The sequence below is a fragment of the Indicator indicator genome, chromosome 10, assembly GCF_027791375.1.
Source record: "Indicator indicator isolate 239-I01 chromosome 10, UM_Iind_1.1, whole genome shotgun sequence".
Taxonomy (NCBI): domain Eukaryota; kingdom Metazoa; phylum Chordata; class Aves; order Piciformes; family Indicatoridae; genus Indicator; species Indicator indicator.
The window spans coordinates 28,462,086-28,477,534 of NC_072019.1; the positions used below are offsets into that span (position 1 = coordinate 28,462,086).

The 15,449-nt window shown below is 46.8% G+C and overlaps 1 protein-coding gene across 1 annotated transcript; it reads right to left on the reverse strand.

Moving 5' to 3' along the window:
* Positions 1–1,735: 1,735 nt before the first annotated feature.
* Positions 1,736–14,658, reverse strand: DEPDC1 (DEP domain containing 1). The gene is made up of 11 exons (XM_054384029.1): positions 14,611–14,658; positions 12,727–12,992; positions 11,674–11,824; positions 10,830–10,948; positions 9,884–10,014; positions 9,554–9,601; positions 7,876–8,016; positions 5,254–5,426; positions 4,479–4,655; positions 4,003–4,188; positions 1,736–1,876 (listed from the first exon to the last, which is right to left on the reverse strand). The coding sequence occupies exons 1-11, from the start codon at positions 14,656–14,658 to the stop codon at positions 1,736–1,738; spliced, it is 1,581 nt and encodes a 526-aa protein (XP_054240004.1).
* Positions 14,659–15,449: the final 791 nt, after the last annotated feature.

The following is a 15,449-nucleotide window of genomic DNA, read 5'->3' on the forward strand; positions in this document are numbered from 1 at the left end:
TGTATAATCTCCAGAGGTCCCTTCTGACCCAAAGCAGTCTGTGATTACCAAGCAAGAGAACACAAGGAAGCAGCTCCCACCAAAGCAGTCACTCCTATAAAAATGCTTGATCCTACAAAGTACAGACCTTCAGAAAACAAAACATTGAAGTGAAAATGAAGTTGGACTTCAAACATACCTTCTGCTGCAGTCCCTCATGGGCAGCACATCTTCATTTTAACACACAGGATCCTAACATGGGTGGCAGAGTTGATCTGCTGCAGCACAGGAAGGCTCTGCAAAGGGATCTGGACAGGCTGGATCCTTGAGCTGAAGCTCAACAAGTCCAAGTGCTGGGTCCTGCACTTGGGTCACAACATCCCTGTGTACACTCCAGGCCTGGGGCAGAGTGGTTGGGCACTGCCCAGTAGAGAAGGACTTGGGGGTATTGGTTGACAGCAGCTGGAGATGAGCCAGTGCATGTGCCCAGGTGGCTAAGAAGGCCACCAGCATCCAGGCCTCCATCAGCAGTGGTGTGACCAACAGGGCCAGGGCAGTGACTGTCCTCCTGTACTGGGCACTGGTGAGGCTGCACCTTGAATACCTGGGTTTAGTTTTGGGTCCCACACTCCAAGAAAGACATTGAGGTGCTGGAGCAGGTCCATAGAATGGTCTGGAGAACAGGTCTGATGAGAAGCAGCTGAGGGAACTGGAGCTGTTTAGTCTGGAGCAAAGGAAGCCAAGGGGAAACCACATTGCTCTCTACAACTCCTTTAAAGGAGGCTGAAGAGAGGTGGGGGTTGGTCTCTTCTCCCTGGTATCAGGTGATAGAATGAGAATCTTGATACTGTGCCAGGGGAAGTTTAGGTTGGAGGAACAGTTTCCTTCCTGCAAGTGGTCAGATAGAGTCACCATCCCTGGAGGTGTTCAAGAAGGTTGTGGAGATGGCACTGTGGGGCATGGTTTAATGGCCAGGGTGGTGTTGGGTTGATGGTTGGACTTGATCTTAGGTCTTTTCCACCTGAAACAATTCTGTGATTCTGTTATTTGAGAGTAGATGCAAAGTCAATTATCCATGAAAACATAACTAGAGTCAAAGCTTTTAGTATTAATAGATTCATAGAATGGTTTGGGTTGGAAGGGAGCTTAAAGATCATCTAGTTCCAACCCCCTGCCACACTTCCCCCTATACCAAGGTTGCTTCAGATGAATTCTACAGAGATAACCAGAAATATTTTAGGGAGTCAGATAATTTATTTCTGGTGAATTTCTGGCACATTTAGAAACAAATAAAACCAACTCTTTAAATTAATCCTTAACTCAAACATTCTGTTTAAGGACAAACACATGAAGGCACTTAAGTGACACAGACAAACATTTCAAAGTTACACAAATGAGAATAAATGGCACAAATTCCTGCACAGGCAAAAAACACATCCAATAATATCCATATTATTAGTTTTCCACATAAAAACAAGATATATTTTTGGTTAATAATAGCTTTGTGTTTAAATTCACTTTTACTGAGTAGCATATATTGGAATAATTTGTAAACTGAGAAATATTTCTCTTTTAGTCCAAAAGTTCTCTGCAACACAAAAAATATAATAAAAAGGGAGTTTGGCACCTTGACACAATGCCCATGTAAACATTTCTTCCTTCTCCTCCTGAACCCACCAGCAAATTTGTTGGGAGTGCACTTTGGTAACTGATTTGTTCCTCCAACAAAGAGCTAAGCAGCTGAAATGTGGTGAAGTTAATATCTGAGGCTACGAAATCTTGGTTTCCTCAGGCTAAGCATGGGAGGCTTGATGGTGGGTTTGTTCTCCAACAGCATGGCTTCATTTTCAGTGGTAGGAAACCTCTTCTGGTAGATGAGGGGGTATTCCTTCTGGAACTGGAAAGAGAAAAGCAAAAAAAGTATCAGACTCCACCAAAAGCTCTGGCTGGGCCCAGCTGGAGCATTGACTGCTTGTTAAGAATGGATCCTGGCTTGGCTCAGCAATGGGGTGGCCAGCAGGACCAGGAAAGTGATTGCCCCCCTGTACTGGGCACCAGGGAGGCTGCACCTTGAATCCTGAGCTCAATTTTGGGCCCCAAGAAAGACATTGAAGGGCTGGAGTGGGTCTAGAGAAGGGGCTGGAGAACAGGGCTGGGGAGGAGCAGCTGAGGGAACTGGGGTTGTTCAGCCTGAAGAAAAGGAGGCTGAGGGGAGACCTTCTGGCTCCCTACAACTCCCTGAAAGGAGGTTGGAGGAATGGGGCATCTACCATCTCTCTGGGCTCACTTGTTCCTAGGGAGAAGAGCCAACACCCACCTCACTCCAAATTCCACTCAGGGAGTTGTAGAGAGGACCTCATGAGGTTCACACCATTACCAATGACACCATTTGGGATTTTTTTTTTGCTATTGACTGAAGTTGGACCCAATCCTCTAGGAGGTGTCACATATTTGACTTGTCCCAATTCAAAGCATCAAAGGTAGATCATCACACCAAGAAGCTTTGAGTTATCACCCACCAGCTGTGCCAGCACAAAGAGCAACATCATGCAGCTCTGTGGACTTTAAGAATGAACTTTGCTACCATGCAGCTCTAGAGCTGCTTCTGGACTTTGGTTCAACCTTCACTTTACTAAGCCCAGCAAGTTTCCACAACACGTGAGAAATCAGTGTGGTAGGAGCTGGAGGAGGGGAACCAAAGCAACATGCCTTGCTCTGCAAAGCTGCTTTTGCAGGGTCACAAGACTTGCTTACGAGATTCTAGGACAAGCATAACAATGTTGAAGTGCTCAGACACCTGCCAAAGGCTTTTCCAAACCAGGAAAACCTCTCCAGCACTAAATCCTGACAGAGTTGAGCTTCAGTATTAGGCAAGATGTTAGCAGGCCACCAAAGTGCCCAAGACCCTTGAGCAAGACAGGTTACAAAACACAAAGCTGAGTCCACAGCCAAGTGTTTCAACTGTGAACAGGGAGAACTTCCAAAAGCTCACTTCTTTGGCCACCTGTTGGTATGAAGCTCACCCACGGAATTTACATGGTAACTTCTACAGCCAGCGCTCCACCAGAAACCACATTATGGTCCTGTCAGGTTTTACTTCACAGAGCAGGACCTCTGAACCATTTGAGACTGCTGCCAAACCACTGTTTGAACACCACTACTGCCAAACAGCCCAAATCATAGAATGGTTTGGGTTGGAAGAGACCTTAAAGATCATTTCATTCCAACTCCCCTGCCATGCAGGGACACCTCCCACTAAAACAGGTTGCACAAGGCCTTATCCAACCTGGCCTTGAACACCTCCAGGGAGGAGGCATCCACCATCTTTAAAATCCCAAGCAAAACACTTTCAACAGTTTTTTGTGGTCACCAGGACTGGACTTGGACTGTTCCCCTGTAGTGGACAATGGTGAGACCACATCTCAAATCCTGAGTTCAGTTTTGGGCTCCTCACTGCAAGGACATTGAGGTGATGGAGCAGGTTCAGAGAAGGGCAATGAAACTGGTGAAGTCTGGAGGTCTGGTATGGAGCAGCTGAAGGGACTGAGGTTGTTCAGCCTGGAGAAAAGGAAGCTGAGGGGAGACCTTCTGGCTATCTACAACTTCCTCAAAGGAGGTTGGAGCCAGGTGGGGGGTGGTCTCTTCTCCCAAGGAAGAAGTGACAGGACAAAAGGAAGTGGCCTCAAGTTGCCCCAGTGGAGGTTTAGGTTGGACCTGAGGAACAATTTCTTCCCCTTGAGGGTTGTCAAGACTTGGCCCAGGCTGCCCAGGGCAGTAGAGTCTCCATCCCTGGAGGGATTTCAAGGCTGTGGACATGTGGTACTGTGGGAGATGGTTTAGCAATAACCTGGCAGTGCTGGGTTATCAGTTGGCCTTGGTGATCTTGGAGGTCTTTCCCCAACCTTAATGATTCTACAGAAGCACTTCTCTGCACACTTTGCTCCTGCTCTGCACTAGAGTTGGATGACCACGGTCCACAAAGGCATTTTTAGAGGTATATGAGATACCCACCACATTTCCTACCTGCTTTAACTTTTTCTTTTTGTCTTTCACAGAGAGGTTTTTATCTTTGAGAATGTTCTCCAAGAGCTCTGCCACCGCAGCTTGTGAGGTAGAAACCTTCTGTTCTTCAAACTCCTCAGGAGTTATTTGTTTGCAGTATGAATAGGTTGGCAATATGGCACAAATTTCTTCCTCTGGACATTTGCTCTGAAAGAAGAGTTGAAGAAGGTCTAATGATTAGATATTGATCAGGCACTGGAACAGGCTGCCCAGGGAGGTGATGGAGTCATCATCCTTGGAGGTATTCAAGAAATGTGTGGACATGGCACTGGGAGACATGGTTTGATGGCCATGGTGGTATTGGGTTAATGGTTGGCCTGGATCTTAGTGGTCTTCCCCAACCAAAACAATTCTATGATTTTATCAGCTAGGAAGTACCTAACAAACATCCAAATCTACAGAGTGACATCAGAAGTTGCAATCCCAGCAGTACCAACCTGAGCCACCTTCATGTATTCGATGTGATCTCGCACTGCGACCTGCAGGTAAGTTGGGACTTGAAATATTTCCTGTTGATGGTCCATCAGAAATGAAACCAGTCGTGTAGAAAGCAGCTCATCCAGGTCAACTTCTTCTGCACAGCACAGCACACAGCGAGAGAATGTCTGGATCATCTGCAAGTGTTTAGAAGATTGTTAGAAGGTGAAGATGAAGGATTTGTCTTTTTTTCCTCCAGTCACAGTGGCACAGTGAATTAATATTAACTGGATGAGACCAAACTGGGAGGAGTGGTGACACTCCATGAGGCTGTGTTGCCATCCAGTGAGACATGGACAGGCTGGAGAGTTGGGCAGAGTGAAACCTGATGAAAGTCAAGTGTAGGATTCTGCACCTGGGCAAGAATAACTCCCTTTTAGCACTGAAAAGCCACCAGGTCTCCCTGGAGCCTTCTCTTCTCCAGGCTGAACAACCCCAACTCCCTCAGCCTGGCCTCATAGCAGAGGGCTTCCAACCCTCCCATCATTACTATTGCGTCCTCTAGCCCCACTCCAACAGGTGCCTGCTGTGCTGAGGACTCCCGAGCTGGCCCCAGCACTGTAGGTGGGGTCTCAGCAGCATGGAGCAGAGGGGCCCTGACCTGCCAGCCATGCTTTATCTGCCGGCTCCCCACTGAAGCGCGCCGAGGGAGGAGCCTGACGCGCCCAGCGGCGCTGGGGGTCGGCTGGGCTGTGCTGCTGCAGCACAGCGGGCCCGGGGTGGCGGGCGGCTCACCAGCGAGCGCGTGCCCATGGCAGCGTGCAGCCGGGGCATCTCCACGTTGCCGCTGATCCGCGCCATCATGCGCAGCAGGAGCTGCAGCCTCCTGCGCTTCGGTGGTGGCAGCAGCAGACAGCAGATCTGCAGGGCTTCCACAGCGATCCTTTCTAAATGAGGCTGCAGGAGATCTGCGATTGGAAAGAGCTGGTAGTCAGGTTTGAGCTGAGCTTTTCAGTGTATTTTACCTCAGTGTAAGAATGGTTTCATTTGGAAGGAGCCTTAAAGATCGAGCCCAGCCCCCCCACCATGGGCAGGGACACCTTCCACTAGAGCAGGTTGCCCAAGGCCTCATCCAACCTGGCCTTGAACACCTCCAGGGAAGGACCATCCACAACCTCCCTGTACAACCCATTCCACTGTCTCCCCACCCTCACTGTAAAGAATTTATTCCTAATCTCCAGTCTAAATCTCTCCTCTTCCAGCTTCAATCCACTTCCCATCATCCTATCACAACAAGGCCTTCTAAAAAGTCCCTCCCTGGCTTTCTTGTAGGCCCCATCTATAGGATAATCTACAGAAATCAGCTGTAACATGGTAAGTAACACATCTCCCTCTTTGTGTGTGGCCATATTCAGCTTCCTTCACTGTTCTACTGGTGGCACAATTAAAACCACAAGACAATTAAGAATCATGGAACGGTAGGGGTTGGAAGACTCCTCTGGAAATTTCCATCCCTGAAACCATTCCAGGTTGTTTGGGGCTCTGAGCAACTTGCTCTAGTTGCAGATGTCCCTGCTGACTACAGCAGGGATTGGACTGGATGAATCTTTAAGGGTCCCTTCTCAACCCAAACCAGTCCATGATACTATGATTCCATGATCACCGAGTCCAACCCAGCACCCAAAGAAATGACACTCATGTTATTCCCAAGTAGTATCTTTCAGAGACCAGAAAATCTCCTCCACAAAGGCAGGCTCTGTGCCAATTCATAGGTTACGAATGGTTTGGGTTGGAAGTAGCCTTAAAGATCATCTAGTTCCAACCCCCTTACCTCACTCTTAGCTTCTAGGTCAGAATTACTTATCACTTACCTGAAGAGGAAGGTGAATGAAAGACAGATCATCTTTAAGAGTCTAAAGATACTACACTGCTACTATTTGTTATCAGATTTACAGAGGGCCACCTCCAAACTGTGCAATTTAGCAAGCAGGCTTTTTTAATCAAGCCTCACAGGCTGTGTTATCTGCACAACAAAACCCCTAGCAAGTGTCAAAGAGTAAGGAAGCAGAGATGAGTTAGTCAACATGCTTTAGATAAGCCACCTTACTTTGTGTGCCACTCAACATACAAGAGGAGTGAGGGAAAGAGTGTTCTGAGAGTTCTGTGGTACTTTTGAAGAATCTCCTTTTGATGGTTACAGCAGAAACCTCAGTCCTGATGTCCACTGAAGTAGCCACATCAGAGGGATTTGTTTTTTCTTGCCCACAGAGGTGAGGTGTTGGTTTTACTGTGATTTCAGCAACTGGCATGTTAATGCTAGAGCAGCTTTTGGAGTTCCTCTTGCCAAGCAAACTCAGAGATCTGCCTATTTGTTTTGATCTGTGATGTTCATCCAACAGCTCTTTATCCTGCAGAGTTGAGGCAGATGCTCTCCTGATTCCAAGAGGCTGGTATTGAGCTGTGTTATCAAAACCAGGCTGCAGGCCACAATTAGTGTTCTGCTCATGTAGTAGTGATTGTTTTCCATCCCTTTGCCTGAGGGAATAAGATTCTCCTTTATTATGTACACTTGAAGTAGGATCTCCGATTCCTTCCAAAGAGTAACATCTTGTCCTAAATGGTTGAGGTGGATCTTGTTCATTCCTGAACCCTGAAAGATTCTGACAGCTTCCTCCTATGCGATTCTCAACACCACCTGGTGTACACCTCACCTGGTGCTGCTGCAGATCCTTGGCACATTGTTTTTGAACACTTAACTCTCCTGAAGAGGACTTCCTGAAAGCTTTGCATTCTTTCTTTCTTTTGTCAGACTCTTTATGAAGCAGGCTGAGAAGAAGACACTCAGTTGATTTGAAAGAGTTCAACTGAAGAATTTTTGAAGGTTGAGAGTCACATTTCTCATCTTGGACAGAATGTTTTCCACTGCATCTATCTGGAATTGTGATGTAGCCACACATAACTATCAGAAAATGAAATAGAAGTTAAGATGCAAGTGGTATGAAACTGGACAAGTTCAGAAAGAAAGCTGCCAAATGAGGGAAAAGGAACGGGTAAGACATTAATTTACAGCTGACTGTTAGTAAAACCTCAGAAAAAAATTGCAGCTGAGTCCAAAAACAAGGTGATTGCAACCACCATGCAAGAATCAAGTGAGTTACACACTGCAGCAGTGAGGAACAGAGAAGAACAAGCATATTTTTAGGTTATGGTTATTGCATATCATAGAGCTCAGAGCAATGGTGAGACAGAACTGTGCTTCAATTAATATCCTAACAGAGAACGAGGGCAGTGATGCTTCCTCCTGAAGAGGAAGAAGCTTCCTTCTTGAGCTGTCACACAGTTTAGGGGGTCAAGCTTGGTTTTCAATGACAGATTTGCTCCTCAGTTGCTATCAGTGCTGCACTGATTGGCACATACCTAAAATGTTCACAAAAAGTTCATAGTACTCAAAAGTCAGCAATGGTTCAGGGAGACTCAGAAAGTAATCAGCAACTGTCCTGAAGACATCTCCTTCAAACCCACTGTAAGTTGGTTGGTTCATGTCATTGTTTCTAGGCCCTAAAAAAAAAGTGAAGAAAGAAAATTTACTCTCAATTCCATTACTTAAAAAGTTAGGTTTGGTTTTTTTTTTGTTTGGTAGGTTTTTGGGGGGGTTGGTTTAAATCAGCATAAGGTTGTTCTTGTTAGAATGTTTTTCACAACCACCACGTCAGCAAGCAAGTGCAGGATGGAAGAACAAATGAATCACATAATTGTTTTAGTTGAGAGAGATCTTTAAGGTCATTGAGTTCAATCCTTAACCCAGCACTGCCAGGTCACCACTAAGCCATGGCCCTCAGCATCACATCTACACAGCTTAAAACCCCTCCAGGGATGGAGACTCTTACCACTGCCCTAGGCAGCCTGTGCCAGGCCTTGCCAACCCTCAAGGCAAAGAAATTGTTTCACATGTCCAACCTAAACCTCTCCCAGGGCAACTTGAAGCCACTTCCTGTTGTCCTACCACTTGCCCTTTGGGAGAAGAGACCAATCTCCACCTGGCTCCAACCTCCTTTCAGGGAGTTGTACAGAGCCAGGTTCCCCTCAGCCTCAACCCCAGTTCCCTCAGCTGCTCCTCACAAGACCTGTGCTCTGGAGCGGAACTCTTCCTTCTGTTCTCATATTCAGTCACTATAAGGCTGACTGCAGCAGCAGGCTTTTATCTCAAGTCCTTTGCCATATTTTGTTTTGATTTCTTCTAAGCAAAACAAAAAATCTGGTTTTCTTTGAATTGGCCTCCCCTGTTTAACATGAAGTATAGGAACTGTTCCAGTCCAGCTTACAGCCAGAAACAGGAAGAAGTCCCTCTATTCCTGAACTGCAGAGGTTTGCCCAACCATTCAAGCTTTCTCCCTGCCTGACTCTGCTTAGCTTTTTCCATGGCCTTGGAGAGCATGCTTCTACTGAAAGCTTACAAGCCTCAGTTCTCCTGCATGTTTCATAGAATCACAGCATCATGGACTGCTTTGGGTTGGAAGGGACCTTTCAAGGTCACCCAGTCCCACCCCTCTGCAGTCAGCAGGGACAGCTGCAACTACAGCAGGTTGCTCAGAGGTCCCCAAAAAAACAACCTGAAATGGTTCCAGGGATGGGGCATCTACCACCTCTCTGGGCAACCAAAACCAGGGTTTTCCCACCCGCAGTGTCAAAACATTTCTCCCTTCTCTCCAGTCTGCATCTCCTTTTTAGTTCAAACCATCACCCCTTGTCCTGTCACAACAAGCCCTGCTCAAAAGAGAAGCCCCCCCTTTAATCTGTTCACATTGCTAAAAATGAGGCAGAAGCAGAAGATGCAGCCCAAAATCAGGATAATTAAGACTGCTAAGGGACTAGTATCTTGATTACCTGAAATACAACACTTTTAGCACGTGTTAATTCTTGTAGCTTACATTTCAGTGCAATAATTTGATCTCTTTTGCCTTCAGTGCTTCTCAAGGCACTTAGATGATTTGAATTTCCTAATTGAAGCATCACAGTTGGTCTTAACGTGCAAATATATTTAATTTTCAACTCAAAATTGCTTTTCTGGAACTTCAAAAGCTGTGGGGTGACTTACAGTAGGCGAGGCACTTCATAGCTGATAACACCCAGTGAGGGAGGTCTTCTACAATAGAATAAGCACAGAATTTATCCAGGACCTTAATGACTTAATGACTGAGATAAAAGAAAAGCTCAAGTTTAAAACTAAAATATTTCTACATATATGTAATTTAAAAGTGAATCCAACAGTGACAACACCCTGGAGACAAATAGAATGAATTGTACTCTAGTACAGGGGGGAAAAGCGTAACAGAACACAAAATATATTACTTTAGATATTATTTATTGCTTGTGGTAATTGCACTACACTGAGTCTTTAATGAGAACCAGATAAAAATTATCTTACCTGCTTTGTTCTGCAAAATGACAACACCATGCTTGCTTGTGTTGGTCATGTTGTATATAACATACTCAGGAATGATCTGTGTTGGCTGCAAAACTTCTTCCAAAGATGGGAGACCTAAAATGGTTTGTAAACTGCAAAGAGAAAGATGTTGTCTAGAAGGTTTCCTAGTTGTGAATTAAAACAAGCTCTTTCCATATCTATCCCAACACCAGTTACTGGAGAAGGTTGTTTGCTGCTTGAGAAACTCTCAATTCCAGAAGGACAATGTGAGGACACTTTCAAGGAATGGCAGGGGTTGGAAGGGACCTCTGGAAATCATCAAGTCCAAGGCAGGTTCACCTAAAGAAGGCCACACAGGAACATGTCCAGGAGGGTTTTGAATGTCTCCAGAGATGAGGACTCCATTACCTCTCTGGACAGCCTGTTCCAGTGCTCCCTCACCCTTAAGAGAAATTCCTCCTTATGTTTAGATGGAACTTATGTTCCAGTTTGTGCCCATTGCGCCCTTGCCCTGTCACTGGGCACCACTGAAAAAAGCCTGGTCTCATCCTCCTGACACCCACCTCTGAAGTACTGATCAGCATTGATGAGTTTCCCCCTTCTCAGTCTGTTCTTCTCCAGACTAAGAAGCCCTAATTCTCTCAGCCTTTCCTCATCACAGAGATGTTCCAGTCCCCTCAGCATCTTTGTAGCCCTTTGCCATACCTTCTACCCTGTCCCTCTCAAAACTGGACCCAGTACTCCAGATGAGGCCTCAGCTGGGCAGAGCAGGGTGGGAGAAAAACCTCCCTCAACCTACTGGCCACACTATTCTGAATGCACCCCAGCAGACCATTGGCCTTCTTGGCCACGAGGGCACATTGCTGGGACAAACAGCAAATCTCAGTGAAGAAAGAGGATACCCCAAGCATATCCCAGAAGATGCTTGTGACAATGTTTTACTTACTGTATTAGAATGACATTTCTCCAAGTTTCTTCTATGTATTCCTGGCTTATTGCATTCCTATGTAGCTTGTCTGCTTTCTTTTCCTCCGTTATACCTGGGTCTGGTTTTCCTTTATTTTCCTGGAAATGAGTTGTTGAGACCAGAAGATGAATAAATTGCTTAAGATAATTAAAAATAAAGTAATAATTATTCTCAGAAGTAAAAATCTTTCTGTAGAATATTAAATTCCAAACCATGACCCAGGGAGTAACCTTAACAGTCTGAGCACTGAAATGAAACCAAACCCAACTACAAACCAATGTTAACTGATTTGTGCCTTTCACTTGTCCTAATGGCTATTAGAATCCTAGAATCAGTCAGGGTTGGAAGGGACCACAAGGATCATCCAGTTCCAACCCCCCTGCCATGGGCAGGGACACCTCACACTACAGCAGGCTGGCCAGAGCAATATTAAGTCTCAACAAAAACATATCCCAGAATTACAGAATGGTGGGATTGGAAGGGACCTCTGGTGATCATCCAGTCCAAGTCCCCTGCTAAAGCAGGGACACCCACAGCAGCTTGCCCAGGGTCACAAGGGCCAGCTGGATTTGGAAGCTCTTCAGACAAGGAGACTCCAGTCTCTCTGGGCAGCCTGCTCCAGGACTTGAGAACCAAAGAATTTTCTCCTCCTGTTCAGATGGAACCTCCTGGGTTCCAGTTTGTGCCTATTGCCCCTTGTCCTTTGGCTGGGCACCACAGAGAAGAGCATGGCCCCTTGCCCCCCATCATATAGACGTAGAATGCCCCCAGATTTTGGCCAGGTCTCTGGAAATGAAATTCTGCAAGAAACTGAAGTCCTTACCAGAGACTGCAGTAACTCCCATTTTTTGAAAGTTCTCCTGGATAAATGTGGCAGCTTCAGAAGTCTTTCCTTGTCTCCAGAGAAGTTTTCCAAGTCCTCTTTTGGTGGACACGAGCTTGGTAGAGGTTTGACTGGAGATGTGGAAGGAAATCTGTAATGAATAGGAGTGATGTTCATAGACTGGTTTGAGTTGGAAAGGACCTTAAAGATCATCTCTTTCCAACCTCCCTGCCATGGGCAGGGACACCTTCCACTAGCCCAGGTTGCTCAAGGCCTCGTCCAACCTGGCCTTGAACACCTCCAAGGGAGGGGGCATCCACAACCCCCCTGGGCAACCTGTTCCAGTGTCTCACCACCCTCACTGGAAAGAACTCCTAATCTCCAGTTGAAATCTGTCCTCCTCGAGCTTAAAGCCATCCCATGTTAAGCATATGTAGAATAGATTAAAAATAAAAATCACTTAGCCAAAACCATACCCTCAGATTCCATATCACTGTAATTTCAGAAGATTCTGAAGAGTTTCAGGAAAGCAAGAAGAAAACTGATGGGATTTTCTCTGTAGAACACTGTTTATCATACTACAAATTAACTTTGGGCTACTTTTCTTGATTCCAAAGTCTAGTTGAAGACAGTCAAGATGTATATACACCACTGAGAATTTGAGAAGTAAGGGCCGTTAATATCTTTAAAGAACTTAGCAAAGACTCCTTTCTCTTTTAGATCTCCTGTGCAACATCCAAGAGAAGTAAACTCAGGAGTGGTTGTGGCACAGCATGAAGCTGCTACAACGAATTCTCCTTGGCTCCCCTCCAAAGCACACATGGCAGTGAAAAACTTGGCTGGAGAAAAGCAGCAAGGAGCACTCAGCACACAGGATGTGTGGTCTAAGCTGCAACTCAGAGTGAAGTCAAAGGGTGAGTGGAGTAAAACGGTGCCAATAATTAAGTTTGGGCATAATGGCTCAATCCAAAGTAGGATATTTTTGAGAGTCTAAGATTTTAAGATAAAACCCTCAACCTGCAGAGCTCTGTTAACTCATCATCATTTCAGTACCTGTAAAGTGCACCATTGTCTTCTAAATTTTCAGCTCCCCATCTCCCTTTTATATCTTCAATAACATGATTCTTGAGAAACTTTCTTAGTAACTGAACAGTCTGCTGCCTGGTCACTTCAGGACCAAAGTTACTGTTGTTCCTTAGTACTTCATGGAGCCAGTCCACAGCTTCTGAGGCAGTAAAACAGCTTCCATGCTTCTTGAAGTGTTGCCTGTGTTTCCTCAAGGGCATCCCTGCTCGGAAGTATTTTGTAATTTCATTCCACTGCAAGAGAAACAAAACAGCAAAGAACTTCATATGAAGGCCTGAAGTTGATCACTGAAAGCAACAATTAAAACAATGTTCTATTAATGAGCTTATCAACTCCTTAAGCCAACTCCTTATCTGCAGTCAGCAGAGACCTCTCTAACTAGATCAGGGTCCCATCAAGTTTGAACTCGAATGTCTCCACCACATTTTTGGGAAACCTGTTCCAATTTTTCACCACTCTCATTGTAAAGAGCTTCCTCCTGATGTCCAACCTAAATTTCCCCTGTTCCAGTTTCAAACCATTGCCCCTTGTCCTATCACCACAGGCCCTTCTAAACAGTGCCCCTCCAGCCTTCCTGTAGGTCCACTTCAGGTGCTAGAAGGCTGCTCTAAGCTCTCCCTGCAGCCTTCTCTTCTCCAAGTTGAACAGCCTCAGCTCTCTGTCCCTACAGTGGAGGTGCTCCAGCCCTAGGATCATCTTTGTGGCCTCTTCTGGACCTGCTCCACCAGGTCTAGGTTCTTCTTATGCTGAGGGCCACAGACCTGGACTCAGGACTCCAGGTCCTGCTCACCAGAGCAGAATGAATCACCTCTCTCTGTTTGCCGTTTTCATCTCATTCCTCTGTAACTGAAAATGAGATTAGAGCTTCACAATCACAAGCTCTGTTGACCCTCCTTGCCCACACCCAGCATTTTTACCAACTCAGTTTCCTGAAGGCAATGCCAAATCAAGGCCTTCAAGTTTGGTGCAGCTCTCAACCATGAAATGAAAACAGCTGTCAAGAGTACAGAAACATCAGTTTTAAAGGATTTTCTTACATTGGATGGCAGGAAAAAATTCTTTCCTGCAAGAGTGGTCAGGCATTGGAACAGGCTACCCAAGGAGGTGGTGAATTGACCATGCTTAGAGGTGTTAAAAAAACACATGGACATGGCACTTTAGGACATGGTTTAGTGGTCATGGTGGTGTTGGGTTGATGTCTGGACTCAATGGATCTCAGAAGGCTTTTCCAACCAAAAGTACTCTAGGATTCCTTTCCTATTTACTTTAACACAATTACATGACACACTAACTAGCAGGCTGCTCCTAGTAAGATGCTGATCACTTTTCTAAGAGCAAGGCAATGCCACCACCACTAGATCTTCCTGGGAGGGCTTCCAGGGTACTTCACTTTGCCTGACCAGAATTTTCTCCTCCTGTGCAGGTGGAACTTCTTAGGTTCCAGTTTGTGCCCTTGCCCCTTGTCCTGTTACCAGCACTACTGGAAAGAGACAGGGGTCAAGAACTTTAGGTACTGATGAGCATCGGTCAGATCCCCTCTCAGGCCGCTCTTCTCTCAGCCTTTGCTCCTCAGAGATGCTCCAGAACCCTCTTCTCTCACACTTCCCCACTCCCACCCGTTGAGCTCAGACAGCAGCAATCGTGGCCACTTTGGAAGCCCCACAGCCACAAGCGGGGCACATGCCGGTTATGATTAATTTATGTTTTACCCTGAGGCAGAGGCCCAGGATAACGAGAAGGCCCAGACACGGCAGGAGAATCAGCTGTTCCTCCTCCCACCCCACAAACCCAGCCGAAGACCACCCAAAACCCACCCCCCGCCGCCGGGCAGCCCCAGCCCGCCATCCTCACCAGCTTGGTGGCTCGGTAGGGCCCGGGGGCTGCCGGCCGCCCCTCCATCTCCCTGAGCGCAAGCCCAGCGGGGGAGGGGAGGCGGGGAGGGAACTGAGGGACACCTCCCGCCAGCTCCGCCCCGCGCAGTACAACGGCCGCCGCCCCAGCTCCGCTGTTTAAATCGCTGCGCGAGCAGCCCGTGAAAGCGGATTGGGCGAGCGGCCGGCACGTGATGCATGACGTCAATAAACGCGGCGGCGGGTGGGAGCCTCAGGGGAAAAGAGCAGGGAGTGGAGAGGAGGTGGGGGCGTGGTTCTGCCGTTGTGTTGCTGGGAGAGGAAAATTGTTTCTTAAGGAGACGTAGAGCTGTGGACCTGAAATCGGGGTTCCTCAGGCGATGTGTGACTTGGCTTTATTTGCTTTCTGCAGAGCAGACCAACACATCTGTCAAGAAACATGTTAATGCCAGGGCCTTGGTTTCTCTACATCCTTCTTTTCTCCAGGTTGAACACCCACAACTCTCAGCCTATCCTTAACGCAGAGACCTTCCAGCCTTCCTATCATTGCCATGGCTTCTGCTGGCACTGTTCCAACAGGTCCATTTCTCTGCTGAGGACTCCAGAGGTGGTTCCAGCACCGCAGGCAGGATGTCAGAATAGAGCAGAGGGGCAGCATCCCCTCTCTCCACCTGCTCTTGGGGATCAGCTCGGCACAGTTGGCTCTGGGCTGGCAGCACACAGTGCTGGTGCATGTCCAGCTTTTCACCCACAGCACCCTTCCTCCAGCCTATCATCCCCAGGCTGGATTGATACCAGGGGTTCACCCACCCCATGTACAGGACCTTGAACAGGCTCCCC

Excerpts from the sequence above, each read along its gene's own strand:
- DEPDC1 (XM_054384029.1), bottom strand. The coding sequence starts at position 14,658 with ATGGAGGGGCGGCCGGCAGCCCCCGGGCCCTACCGAGCCACCAAGCTG. Across the intron at positions 12,993-14,610 it reads CCTACCGAGCCACCAAGCTG|TGGAATGAAATTACAAAATA; the intron begins GTGAGGATGGCG and ends TTTCTCTTGCAG. Across the intron at positions 11,825-12,726 it reads GACAATGGTGCACTTTACAG|ATTTCCTTCCACATCTCCAG; the intron begins GTACTGAAATGA and ends TATTCATTACAG.